The following is a 12,103-nucleotide window of genomic DNA, read 5'->3' as shown; positions in this document are numbered from 1 at the left end:
GTCTGGCTGAGAATGGAGTCGATTCTGCAGATGATGCCCCCTTTATTTTATGGGGAGCTCAAAGAAAATCCTTGCATAGGTAGACTTTTCAACCTGATCCATTTTCACATAGGGCGTTAGGGAAGAGCAAGTGATGTGTTGTGGCTTCTCTTCTGTTACATTACCCTGAGTTAAAATGCTCTTGCTTTTTCCAGGGTTATTGCCTTTTTCTCATGCTAGCACCTTTTAAATACTCCTCTGCCTGTCATCACAGCTGTGTTTGAATCTTTGCTGTGCACAGTGAGATGAGAACATGACTCTGACATAGCAGTGTTATGAGCATTTTTACTAAGTAAGAGTATACTGATGCATATTTAGATATTCCACCATTGAAGGCTGTCAGTTTTAGGATTTTGTTAAATAAAGGAGTGGTATACAGCAACTAGACAGAATTATTTTTTAAATTGTCTGTGGGTAAAAATACTGTTAATACTTCTGTTTCTTAGGCGTTAAAAGTACGGCAAGCAGACATCACCCGAGAAACGGTGCAGAAAAGTGTCTGTGTTCTCAGTCAGCTGGTAAGAATGTTTTATTAACTCCCCAAACACTTTCAAATCGCATATTAAAAATTACTTGTTTTCCATTTTCATTTGGAACTTTTGCCTCTAAACAGCTCTCCTTAAATCATTTAGAAGGCAGCAAGATATTGAAGTAAAATTGAATCATGGCACTGCTTTGAATTGGCTTCTCCTTGTAAGAGTAATTGTAGAAGTGTCTGTTGTCAAGATCCAGGATATGTACTTGCACTTCTGATTGTTCTTAAGTGCTACTGACTTTATATTCATGTAGTAAAATTGGGGGCCATTAAAATAACTGGAGACCATGGCTATTGACAACAATGAAAGAGGTTTTCAGATAGTCAGGCATGCAGCATTACTGCTATTTTGAAGAAGCATCCTGTATTTCTACCTGTTTAGCAAAACCTACTGGTTACTAGACAGTCAACAGAAATCTGTTGTGTACTTAAAGCTGAATAAAAAATTATTGGAGAGCTGTACGAGCAGTGTTAAAGCAGGTAAATACTTTTCCAGAAAGATGGTCAGTGATAGTCTGGTATATGTAAATGAAAAGAACATAGAATTTTCATAGTTTAAAAAGAGTGCAAGAGAATGATGCTGCAAGATAGCAACTAGGGACTGCCTCTCCATGAGCTCTGTGTGTAGTAATGTGTCTATATTGCCAGATAAGAATATGAGAAGATTCAAGTTTAAAATAAATGACTAAATACATTTTCTTCACTTGCTTTTGTGTTTGTTTTTCTTCCAAGCCTTTGTATGGGTTACTTCAGGCAAAGCTGCAACTCATTACACATGCATATTTTGAGGAAAAAGACTTCTCGCGAATTTCAATTCTAAAGGTAACTTGTAAGTAATAGCCACACAGTCAAGAGCTCTGTGTATGCCTATGCACTTTAGTGCTGTTAAGTAGTGCTAAAAGGTTACATTTTCATAGGTCATTCAGATAGCCAGCTTTTGTCATAACTTAAAGTGAACTAAATGAACTACTAAAATCTTACAGAGGGTCAGCTTTCTGATTTGTAGTGAAATACCAAAATGAGCATGATTGTCAGCCTGTATCTCCATTGACTCAATTAGTAAAATTTTACTTTCTCTCTGGAATAAGACTTGAAAATTCTTGAATAAGGGCATATTATTTTTCTGGATTTTGTGTGATCAGGTGTCATTGATGGCTTCTGTTTCCCCCCCCCCCCCCCTTTGTTCTAACTTTTACAGGAACTTTATGATCATATGAATAGTTCCTTGGGCAGTACTTTGCTAGAAGGGTCACAAGTTTATCTTGGTAAGTTAATATTTTTTTTTTGTACAAGCAGCAGACATAATGTGAAACTAATCAATGCATTCCCTTCCTGAGCTAAGTTGTTTATGTGCATTACCAGAATAAGCACCAGGGGTCTGTGTGCCTGCAAAATATTCTGTTATGCATTTCTTTAATAACTGTCTGATCAATGTACTGTGGCTTTCGTAATAGGAGTTAGTTATACGTTGAAAGCCCTGTTTACCTCTTTAGCTAAGAGTCTGATAAGCAACTTCATGGTTGCTTTTGGGAAACATTGCCTTCTTGATTTTTAGATGGAACTGTTTGTTGGTGTGTGGTCCTCAAGCTTTCATCTACCTGTTATTTGGGATATCTCCCATTTGATTCTGAATACACAGTGTTTACTTCAGTGTTTCCACAGTGCTGTTTGGCAGCCAACAGGAGTAACTGAGTGCTTGACTATGCATGTTACTGTCTCTGTTGTAGATTTAACTCTGGCTCCTGATTAAAAGAATTTCTGCTATTGAAATAACCAGGTTCACATAGAATGCATAATGGCTGTCCCTCTCCTCCTGAAAAATGGGGACAAGAAGTAAGTTAGTTTCTCTACTAGCTATTAAACCATAATAACTGCTCTCTTTGGTATCTCAGGTCTGTCTCCTCGGGATCTTGTTCTGCACTTTAGACACAAGGTAGGCATTCTCTGCTGGGTAAATAAAGTACAGCTCTTATTTTGTGGAGTAAAATGCTTTGTGAGGCACTGAAAAACAAACCTGTCTAGATGTACCTGATCTAGGAGTAAGAAGACTGTTTACTAAGTACTTCTGGTTACAGCCTCCTGATTTCCCTTTCCCTTCTGCTTACATAACTTCAGTGAAGTAAGTTCTAGACTGAGAAGTTGTGTGTCTGCTGGATTTCCTGGAGATTTCTGTTTGTAAGACATTTCTTTAGTCTTGTCCCACAGTGCAAGTGGTATCTCAGTTATGGTCTTGTTTCTTTCCTGCTTCTCAGAAGATCAATATAATAGAACAATATTGCTAAAGTCCATGCAGATGCAATATGGAGTATTTTTCCCTTGTCTTGTAATTTTTGCAGCTTCTGCCATCATAGAACCTGAGGGGATGTGCACCTCTTCTTTTTCATAAGGAATATTGAAATTGAGTGTGTGTCCTGTACCTAAGGTACAAATAGCATTTAGAATCTTCTATTAACTGAGAGGCATCAAGGAAACAAAATCGAGAATCTGGATTTCACAGTGTATTTGTACCTGCTCAGTAGATTTTCGGGGTTGAACTCATTTAACTTCAGATGTCTGCCCCAGAAGCATCTGTGTTTCTTTAAATGCAGAGAGTCTGGGCAGCCACTTCTGATCTAGATGCCTAAAACTAGGTGAGGTGAATGCTAGTCTTGGTATTTCACTGAATTATTTTCTATATTTCAGTGGAGGAACTTTTTATGTTTATCCAGTGTACTGTTTTTTAAAATTCTGGAATTACACAACATATTCTTTCTGATAAGCTCTGTATGATTCAAATTACACAATTCTTAATTGTGTAGGTGGTTCTTCGTGCATCTCAAATGCTATTTTAAAATGAGAGCTTACGTGAAGAAAGGGTATTGGAACACTGGTTTTCACTGGTTGAATGTATTTGATGCTATGACAGTTATGCAATTATTAACATGAAATATTGACATAAGAGATTCTGCTTGCACAGTATTTTTAAATGGCACTGGTTCATTCACTGAGTTTTCCCTTTGTTTTTTTTCAGGTCTTGATTCTTTTTAAATTGATTCTTCTAGAGAAAAAGGTAACATGTTGAAGACTGAGATAGGGAATTGAAAAATAAATGCAATTGTTACATTCTTCTAATATGAAGTTATGTTGAATATACTACTGAAAAACAAAACAAAGTATCTGAAGTCATACCAACAACTTTGCATCCTTAGCATCATTTCCCAATATATGTCAAAGTAACTGCTGTGTGTTGATGTATAAATTTCTCTCCACTTACGTTCTGTCCACACTCTGCCTTGCTGATAGCTGTCTCAGCCAGAGTAAGTGAAATGTGATTGTGAGTGGAAAACCTTAACATATTGTAAAAGATAAGAAAGGATACACATAACGCAAATGGGTATCTGTGTGAACAAACTGATAGAAAGGGAGCTTACAGCTTTACAGGGATTCTCTGAGTAGAACTTCTGTTAGGCCAAGCTGAACTTGGATTATAAATTGGTAAAAACTGTGGAATTCGAGGCTCAGTGTTTCTTTGGGCTATTTTACTGCCCCAGAAGCGATGCTATCTTGGAAGTTTATGTGGAATATGCAAAATATACAAGCAGATGTGAAATAGTAAATTCATTTTTCTCTTCTTCTGTTTATATGTTAGTAACCTCGAACAGGACCCTTCTGTGAAATGACTGTGTATCTGCTCCCAGAAACATTTGTGTGGGGATTTTTGTTTGGTTTGCTTTTTTTTTAAAAAAAAAAAGGTTTTTTTTCGTCTTCCCAAAAATCACTCTTTCTTCAGTGAGCCTGCTGTGGCAAAACTCAGCTTCCCCAGAGTGCTGAGAAGGAACACAGGAATTTCCTGATAGCTGCAGCAGGGAAGTCAGTAGGCCTTAATCTATAAGATACCAAAATACTTGGGGCTTTTTTTTATCCAAAGTCTAGGTATCTTTTGTGAGTAAGTAAATATGGCCTTTAAAAATAGAACTAACAGCTGCTACAAAGCGTTTGTACTTGTTACTTAATTCTGTAAGTTAGATACACCTCGACAATTCTGAGTATTTATTGATTAAAATAAATACAATTTCTGCATGGAATAGCCATATGCTAAAGATTGCTGTATTAAAGGCTATGCAAAAGCTATACTTAAGAAAATATTATTACGATGTAGGCATACGCGTAGACATGTATGTAATCATGACTTGATATGCAAGCTTTTACCCAAAAATTGCTTAATACATTCTGAAAGTCTACAATGTTTTTGGTTGTTTCTTTTTAAACATAACTGGAAACAATATTTTCCAATTAGGATTTTATAAAGCATATGTTTAAAATCAATAATATTTAATCAGGTCAGTTTATCATTTGGACAATTCACTGAGCTACAGTTGTTTTCTGAAGGTGCTCAAACCACAAGATATAAATGCACAGGGAGAAGGAAGGGTTTCCCAGCCATGGTCATATGACTCAAACATATGAAATTGTTTTGAAAATAACTGGATGTTAATTGAATAAACCTGCAGCTTGCTTTGTTTTTGTTTTTCTTTAAGCTCAAGCAGGAAGGCAACACTTGCAATTTCAAAAGGAAGCGTTTTGGTTTTCTGGCACTGCCTGTTTTCTTGCAGATGTTAAGGTTCCAGAAAAACTGTGGGAATCTGTATGTTCAAAGACCTTAAATATAATATGCAAGAAGACACTACTAATGCCAGGTTTTTTTGAGCTGAAAAATGCGTGAATGCCACAGACTGTTTTCCTTTAATCCTCAGCAATTTGCTTGATGCTTTTCCACAGGCTAAAAGAATTTTTTTTTCACCTTCCAGCTGTTGTTAGGCTGGAAGACTGCTTCCAGATGGGTGATGATTTGACTTTCTGCTGCCAGGACCACCCAGTTTGTTAATGTAAATGTTGTAGGCCATATGATGGGATTGGGAGGGGTAAGGAAGTGTGCATCCATATAGATGAAAAGATGGTAGAGGAACTCGATGGGGCAAATATAACAAAGTAGTCAACTTAAGTAAGTGATATCCCCAAACAAAAACCTACCCTGGAATAGTTTTCTGGAATACAAGGTACCTCTTTATAGACTGAATTATTTCTATAGGCTTTAAAATAAAGGTAGCTGGGAATACATGGTGTCTGAGACTCTGAACCCCTAGGGGTATCATAGGATTTCTGTTGTAGTTCGGTGCTATTCTGTCATGCATCTTTCATATGTGCATTACAGAGCAGCATCTTAAAAGAAGTTAGACTTCTTTATTCCCATTGCAGTCAGCCCACATTCTTTCCTCAGATGAGCTCATCATCCTTTTTTGTGACTGTTGCAATTTGAACTCACCTTGAAAAAAGAAAAGTTGTACAAGATCTTATCAATAGACTATTTCAGCTGAGGTACCATTAAACGTAATTTGGTATTTATTAGGACTACATAGGTCTTTCTCTTGGTTCCATCAATTCACTAGCTTGTAGACTTGCAAATACTTGTGGAATATGAGTTGTTAATCCTGAGTCACTTCCAAAGTGGCTTCCTAGCTTGCAGCAGAAGTGTTTTATTAAGACCAAGTCTGCAAACTTGCATTTTTAATTTCATTATGTAGCTGTTAAGCTGGCCTGCAAAGTCAACCAGTTAGATCATTCTGTATTCCTTTACATTGTGGATACCTTGTAATGCTAATGTATTTTTTACTAGTATTGTGATGCTTGAGGATGTAAAAATTGCATTGTTAAACAAGTTGACTTTTATGGGGTGTTTTATCTTCCCTCTTCCCATTAAGGCCTGTCTTGGAGGAACTCCAATAGTAATATCCAGTCTGCTTTGTGTTTCTTTTTTCATTGCTAGCCTTTAACGCTCCCCTTTTGAGTTCCTAATTAATTTACTAATCCCAGTCTCTCTGATTTAATTAAGGAGGTTCTATTTTCTCAGAAGCCTTAAGTGCTTTACCAAAGTTAATATTAGTCCTGTCTTCTGTTTCCAAAAAAAATCTTTTTTTTTTTTTTTTAATCACAGGAAGATACCTGTAATAAATACATGCTAGATTTGTCCTTTTATTTATCTGCATATCTTTAATATGTTTTCTTAGAAGACATGTTTTTGCATATGTTTTTCTCAGAATTCTGGAAGGGAAATAATTTGGCCTCTCTGATTTATATCAGAGATTTTAATGTACTACAAATGAACAAGAATTTACACAATGTGCCAGGAATGACTTTTCTGTCAGTCATTCAGTAACTGGATCAATTTGGAAAAAAATCTGAATGACTGACAGAAAACCCTGAGTGACTGACAAGTATATACTACACACACGTGTGCCTGTGTATATATAACACATTTTACAATATTTTCAATATAGAAGGGTGCAATAGACATATTGTAATATTTACTTTAGATTATTGGAAGAGCTTTTGTTGATAAGCAGACTTCCTAAAATAATGTAAAAAGCAATGCTTTGGATAGTTTGCATGTATTCTATCTTTGTCATGATGAGATGTAATTTTATTTTTCTCATTCTTTCCTCCCTAATTCCCCTTCCCCACACCCTCCTCCCTTCTGCCACTAGGTGCTGTTTTATATTTCTCCAGTAAATAGGTTGGTGGGAGCTCTGATGACTGTCCTGTCACTGTTTCCTGGTAAGAAGAGAAGTTTGGATTTCTTTTTATATTCTTTCTGGTGATAAGTGAGACTGGCTGTTCAGTTTCATTTGGAAAACAGCTTATGTGACAATAGAGTAATGCTGGTATGTTGCCTGGAAAATGGGTGGCTTGTGTGCATGTCCACATGCTATGTACACTAATACTTAATACATGCACTCTGTAAGTTATTTCTTGTGCTTCACTGGAACCACTTGATCTTCTTTATTGCCTGTGGGTGACATAGATGGGACTCAAAATAAGTCACACATTGCTGTCAACTTCCTTAAAAACCAAACATTTAAACCTCTCTCTTCCTTCTACATGTGTCTTAAAAAAAACCAACAACACAACAACCAAAACCAACCAACCAAAAAGAAACAAACTAAAATCTCTAACGAGTTTCCTCAAGGCAAAAAAAGTTGGGGCAGATTTTTTCGAGAGAAAATGTGTTGTTTGTTTGGGTTTTTTTAACACCATCCCTTCCCTCCCCCCAGGTAGTGTTTTAAAGTGTGTTTTTTAAACTATGTACACAAGAGCACTTTGTTAATTTTCTTTAACAAAAGTCACTTAAATTTCTGTTGAGATGCTGACACTTATGCATGTTATCACTTTCCAGGTATGATTGAACATGGTCTTACTGACTGCTCACAGTACAGGCCAAGAAAGAGCATATCAGAAGATGCTGGCTTGCAGGAACATACACCACAGTTAGATGACTTTGTTTCTGCTTCTGCTGCTGCTATTTCAAATACAAACTTAGGAATGGGAGAGGGAGGCAGGAAGATAGCAGGAAGCCATTCACTGGAAGGTCAAAAAGCAAATGTGCCTTTCTCTCAGTCAGAGAAGACTTGGAATGGATCTCAGTCCTCCAATGGTACTGTGCAGCACTTAAAAGTTCCTTCCCACACTTCTCCAGCGTCCTCTGAAAGTGACTGGGAGACTTTAGATACAAGCATTTTGGAGGACTCTAATTTGAAAGGAGAACGTGAAAATACAGCATCAAAACAGGCTGAAAATCTTCCAACCACAGGCATGAGCTCAGAAAGCCTTCCGATCACTGTGCAGCCCCAAGCAAATACAGGACACACCGTGCTTGTTCCAGGACTGATATCTGGGTTAGAAGAGGACCAGTATGGTATGCCACTGGCTATTTTTACAAAGGTAAACATGTTGTTCATGATAACTAGTAGCTCATAAAGGCATCTGTTTTTTCAGAAGTGGCTAATTTGGTTACCCAACTCCAAATGGACAGTAGGGACCTACAATAACATGTAAGTAGAGTCTCTGGAAAGTGACTGTGTTCCTAGGCAGGTGGAAAGTGTTGAGTGCATGTCTGAGAGGTGTGTTTGGCACATACATATACTTTCCACTTTCATATGTACACTTACTATTTGCAATCCCTACATGATGGTAACCTGCAAACCCCTTTGTGGTTAATAAATAGTATGTATCAGTAACTACTGTTTTCTTTTACTCTGAAGAATTGTTGATCTAACCTCTATGGGGCAAGATCAGAGTACTTAGGAAGTGTTTAGATACATTAATCTAAACTAAGGTTCTGAAAGCTGTATCTTATCTGACACCTAAGGCTATGTTTTAATATTTTAATTTCTATATAGATATTTATTTAGAAATGTATGTGTATATATGCACAAAATTTGTATATAAATGTGTAATTATATATACACGCACCAATATATATATTTTTATATATTATATATATGTATAAATAAATAAATGTGTACATATATTTTATATATATATATATAATTTCACCCTAGTTTACATGCAACTCTTCTGGGTTCTCTGTGACGCACTGTGCATGGTGCTGAGGTGCTGAATTGTAAGCTTGCCTAGCTAAACTCCAGGTATTCCAAAGTCTTGATAAGGGCTCTCATGGGCATTGTCAGATAGGGAGCAATATATTTACTAGGGCTGGCTTTCCATAAAAATCTGGGTAAATGCATCCCTTTTAAAGATACTTTTGTCAGTAAAACAAGTTATAATACGGTTGTTTTGTTTTTAATGTAATAACCTTTTAGATGAACATTTGCAAGTAGAAGTTTCAGGCTTATTTCTTCAAGCTGATGCAGATTAGCTCCCTCAAAGGAAGAAACACCTCATTTCCTTGCAGAACATTGTGTTTGATGATTGTGTTTGAGCTTCTCACAAGAACTTCCATGGAAAATGGCACACTGTATAGGCCTGAGTGAATAGCTCACAAGTTGTTACCCTGTTATTGCCTCATGTCGCTGCTAGAAGTGCTTTTTCAACTAAGATTTGCAGTCTGCTCTTTGTCCTTATGGTCTGTCTAATGAAAAGAACAGCCTGTAAATTGCATTTAGTGTAGTTCTATCAAAAATAGTAGATTGAAAGCAAGAATAATTGATATGGGGCCCTACGAGTGCAAACTTAGTTTGCTACTAAGCTCATAAAATGGGAAAGTGCACAATTTTATGGGAGCTGACAGCTTCTACATGTTTACCTTCAGTTCCACAAAGGTACTTTTCATTTGAGTTCATCCAATGTAATTAAAGCAGATCAGGCTTTACATCTCTAAGTTAGCACCAAAAAAAACATGATTTGAAGTTACAACTTAACCACTTAGTGGGAAGTTTAAATCTCTTTTAGAGATGTTTGTCTCAGGGTTGTTTTATGCCATGCCATGGAAAGACTGATATCTCTGACAAGTTTGAATGAATCAGGCATTTGCCAGATGCTGTAACACATTATCCAAGTACACCTTAAAATAAGGAAAAATAGGTTGTGATACTTGTTTCTTTGGTAGCAGTTTTCTTGAGATCTTATACCCATTTCATTTGCACTTGTCATGTTTTAATCCCTAAGCACCGTACAGCTGCTTGCTCATTCCCCCTGGTTGGAATGGGGGAGAGAATCAGAAGAGTAGAAGTGAAAAAACTCGTGGGATGAGATAAAGACAGTTTAGTAAGCAAAGCAAAAGCTGTGCACACAAGCAAAGCGAAATGGGGAAGTCACTTGCTGCAGGGGGGTTGGACTAGATGATCTTTTGAGGTCCCTTCCAACCCCTAGGATTCTATGATTCTGATTCCCATCAGCATGCAGGTGTTCAGCCATCTCCAGGAAAGCCACCACATGTTATGATTACTTGGAAAGAAAAACACCATCACTCCGATAGTGTCCAACCCCTCCCCCTTCTTCTTCCCTCAGCTTTATATGCTGAGCATCATGTCATACGGTGTGGAATATTCCTTTGGCCAGTTGGGATCAGCTGTCCCAGCTCTGTCCCCTCCCAGCTTCTTGTGCACCCCCAGTCTTCTCACTGGTGGGGTGCGGTGAGAAGCAAAAATGGCCTTGAGTGTGTAAGCACTGCTCAGGAATAATGAAAACATCTCTTCATTGTCTTCTAGCACAAATGTGAAACACAGCCCCATACTAGCTACTATGAAGAAAATTAACTCTATTCCAGGCAAAACCAGCACAGCACTCTTAAAGAGAGTGGAACACTTTCAGAGACATGAAAGTCCTTATACCTACATAAAATTGTGAATTTGGGAACTGACACTTGATACTTGAAAGATTTCCAAGGCTTTGATACATGAATATGCAGTAGTTAAACCTTTCTTTGCCAATTTCTCAAGATTATTTTTTTTAAATGTCCATTTTAGGTTGGCAGTTCTCTCAAAGGACTGTTGTTCCTTTGACACAGGCTGTTTGTTTTCAGCTGATAAGTGCTTGTCATCTGGAAAGCCATCCCTGTGTCTAATACAATAAAAGGCAATAGTTGTGCTCTTTTCTTCCATATGTTTCCAATTATGATGCACTGTGTGATAAAGTGTGTGTGCTCTTTGTGTCCAGTATGCCTTTAGCCCTTCCAGGTTTCTACTAGTGAATAAATTGCTTTGGGCTTTATGCAGTTGAACAGCTGGAATTAGACTGCAATGTTAGACTTCAGGGATATGTTCATCCTATATTTAAAAAGAAAATCACAGTACCTACAGCTGCTGCTTAATGACTCACCTCAAAGCCTTTTTTTCAAAATGATTGGGGTGTTTTTTAATTGGAATATGGGTTACTGGATTAACTTACTAGCGTGGAGTGGCTATAAAGCATGGTATATTGCTTTCTATCCTGTGCTTTCATAAGGCAGGCATGATATGCTTATCAAAAATTGATGGCTATCTGTGGAGCTGTGAAATCTTCACCTACAAAATGTAGATAGCAGTCTTAGTTTTCCTGCATTATGTACCTCGGGACTACCCGAAGACACCATGGTATGCAAGTGGAGAGGTGATTCTTTATCTCCATTCTGTTGCCTTATAAACACATTTAATTTCACTCCTTTGCCTGGTATTTCAGTTTCAGTCCTGAGACTGAAAGGCAATGAAACCTCTTGAAAAATGTAGTTCATGTGGAGTCTGGTTGCTTTGCAGATGTAATGCAGCAAAACAATAGGTAATCATGGCTGAAACTAATAACGGAAGTTCATTCTGGGTTGAATGTGCTGGCTTTTATTAGGAAAAACTGAATACAGACTTCTTTTTTTTTTTTTTTTTTTTTCTTTTTGTCTTAATATTAATCCTCTAAATATCTCTGCTACTTTAGGGGTACCTTTGTTTGCCATACATGGCCCTGCAGCAGCATCACCTTCTGTCAGATGTAACAGTCCGCGGCTTTGTTGCGGGAGCCACCAACATCCTGTTCCGTCAGCAGAAACATCTGAGTGATGCAATTGTGGAAGTATGAATCTTTCCATCTGAACTGCTTGAACTAGAGAGAGGCAGAGAGGAGGGGGGGTGGACCAGAGGTTGCGTTTTAAATGCAGCTTTACATTCATGCCTGAATTTTGAATTACTTCTCTATGAAATAAATTCTTAAATGCAGAAGCTTATTCAGTCTGTATCATTTGTTAGGACAGGATTAGATAAACTGTGATTTCTTTGACCACTTATTTCT

General features: G+C 37.3%; 1 protein-coding gene across 1 annotated transcript in view; it reads left to right on the top strand.

Annotated features, from left to right (window-relative positions):
- AVL9 (AVL9 cell migration associated) overlaps window positions 1-12,103 on the top strand; it is a 39,511-nt gene that overhangs the window by 17,180 nt on the left and 10,228 nt on the right. Inside the window, exons 4-11 of the mRNA XM_051609259.1 lie at window positions 486-557; window positions 1,307-1,396; window positions 1,773-1,839; window positions 2,467-2,507; window positions 3,585-3,623; window positions 7,096-7,165; window positions 7,785-8,329; window positions 11,753-11,887. Coding sequence (XP_051465219.1) covers window positions 486-557; window positions 1,307-1,396; window positions 1,773-1,839; window positions 2,467-2,507; window positions 3,585-3,623; window positions 7,096-7,165; window positions 7,785-8,329; window positions 11,753-11,887 — 1,059 coding nt within the window. The remainder of the gene's footprint in view (window positions 1-485; window positions 558-1,306; window positions 1,397-1,772; window positions 1,840-2,466; window positions 2,508-3,584; window positions 3,624-7,095; window positions 7,166-7,784; window positions 8,330-11,752; window positions 11,888-12,103) is intronic.

The sequence above is a fragment of the Apus apus genome, chromosome 2, assembly GCF_020740795.1.
Source record: "Apus apus isolate bApuApu2 chromosome 2, bApuApu2.pri.cur, whole genome shotgun sequence".
NCBI classification, from domain to species: domain Eukaryota; kingdom Metazoa; phylum Chordata; class Aves; order Apodiformes; family Apodidae; genus Apus; species Apus apus.
This window is presented reverse-complemented; position numbering and strand designations above follow the sequence as displayed.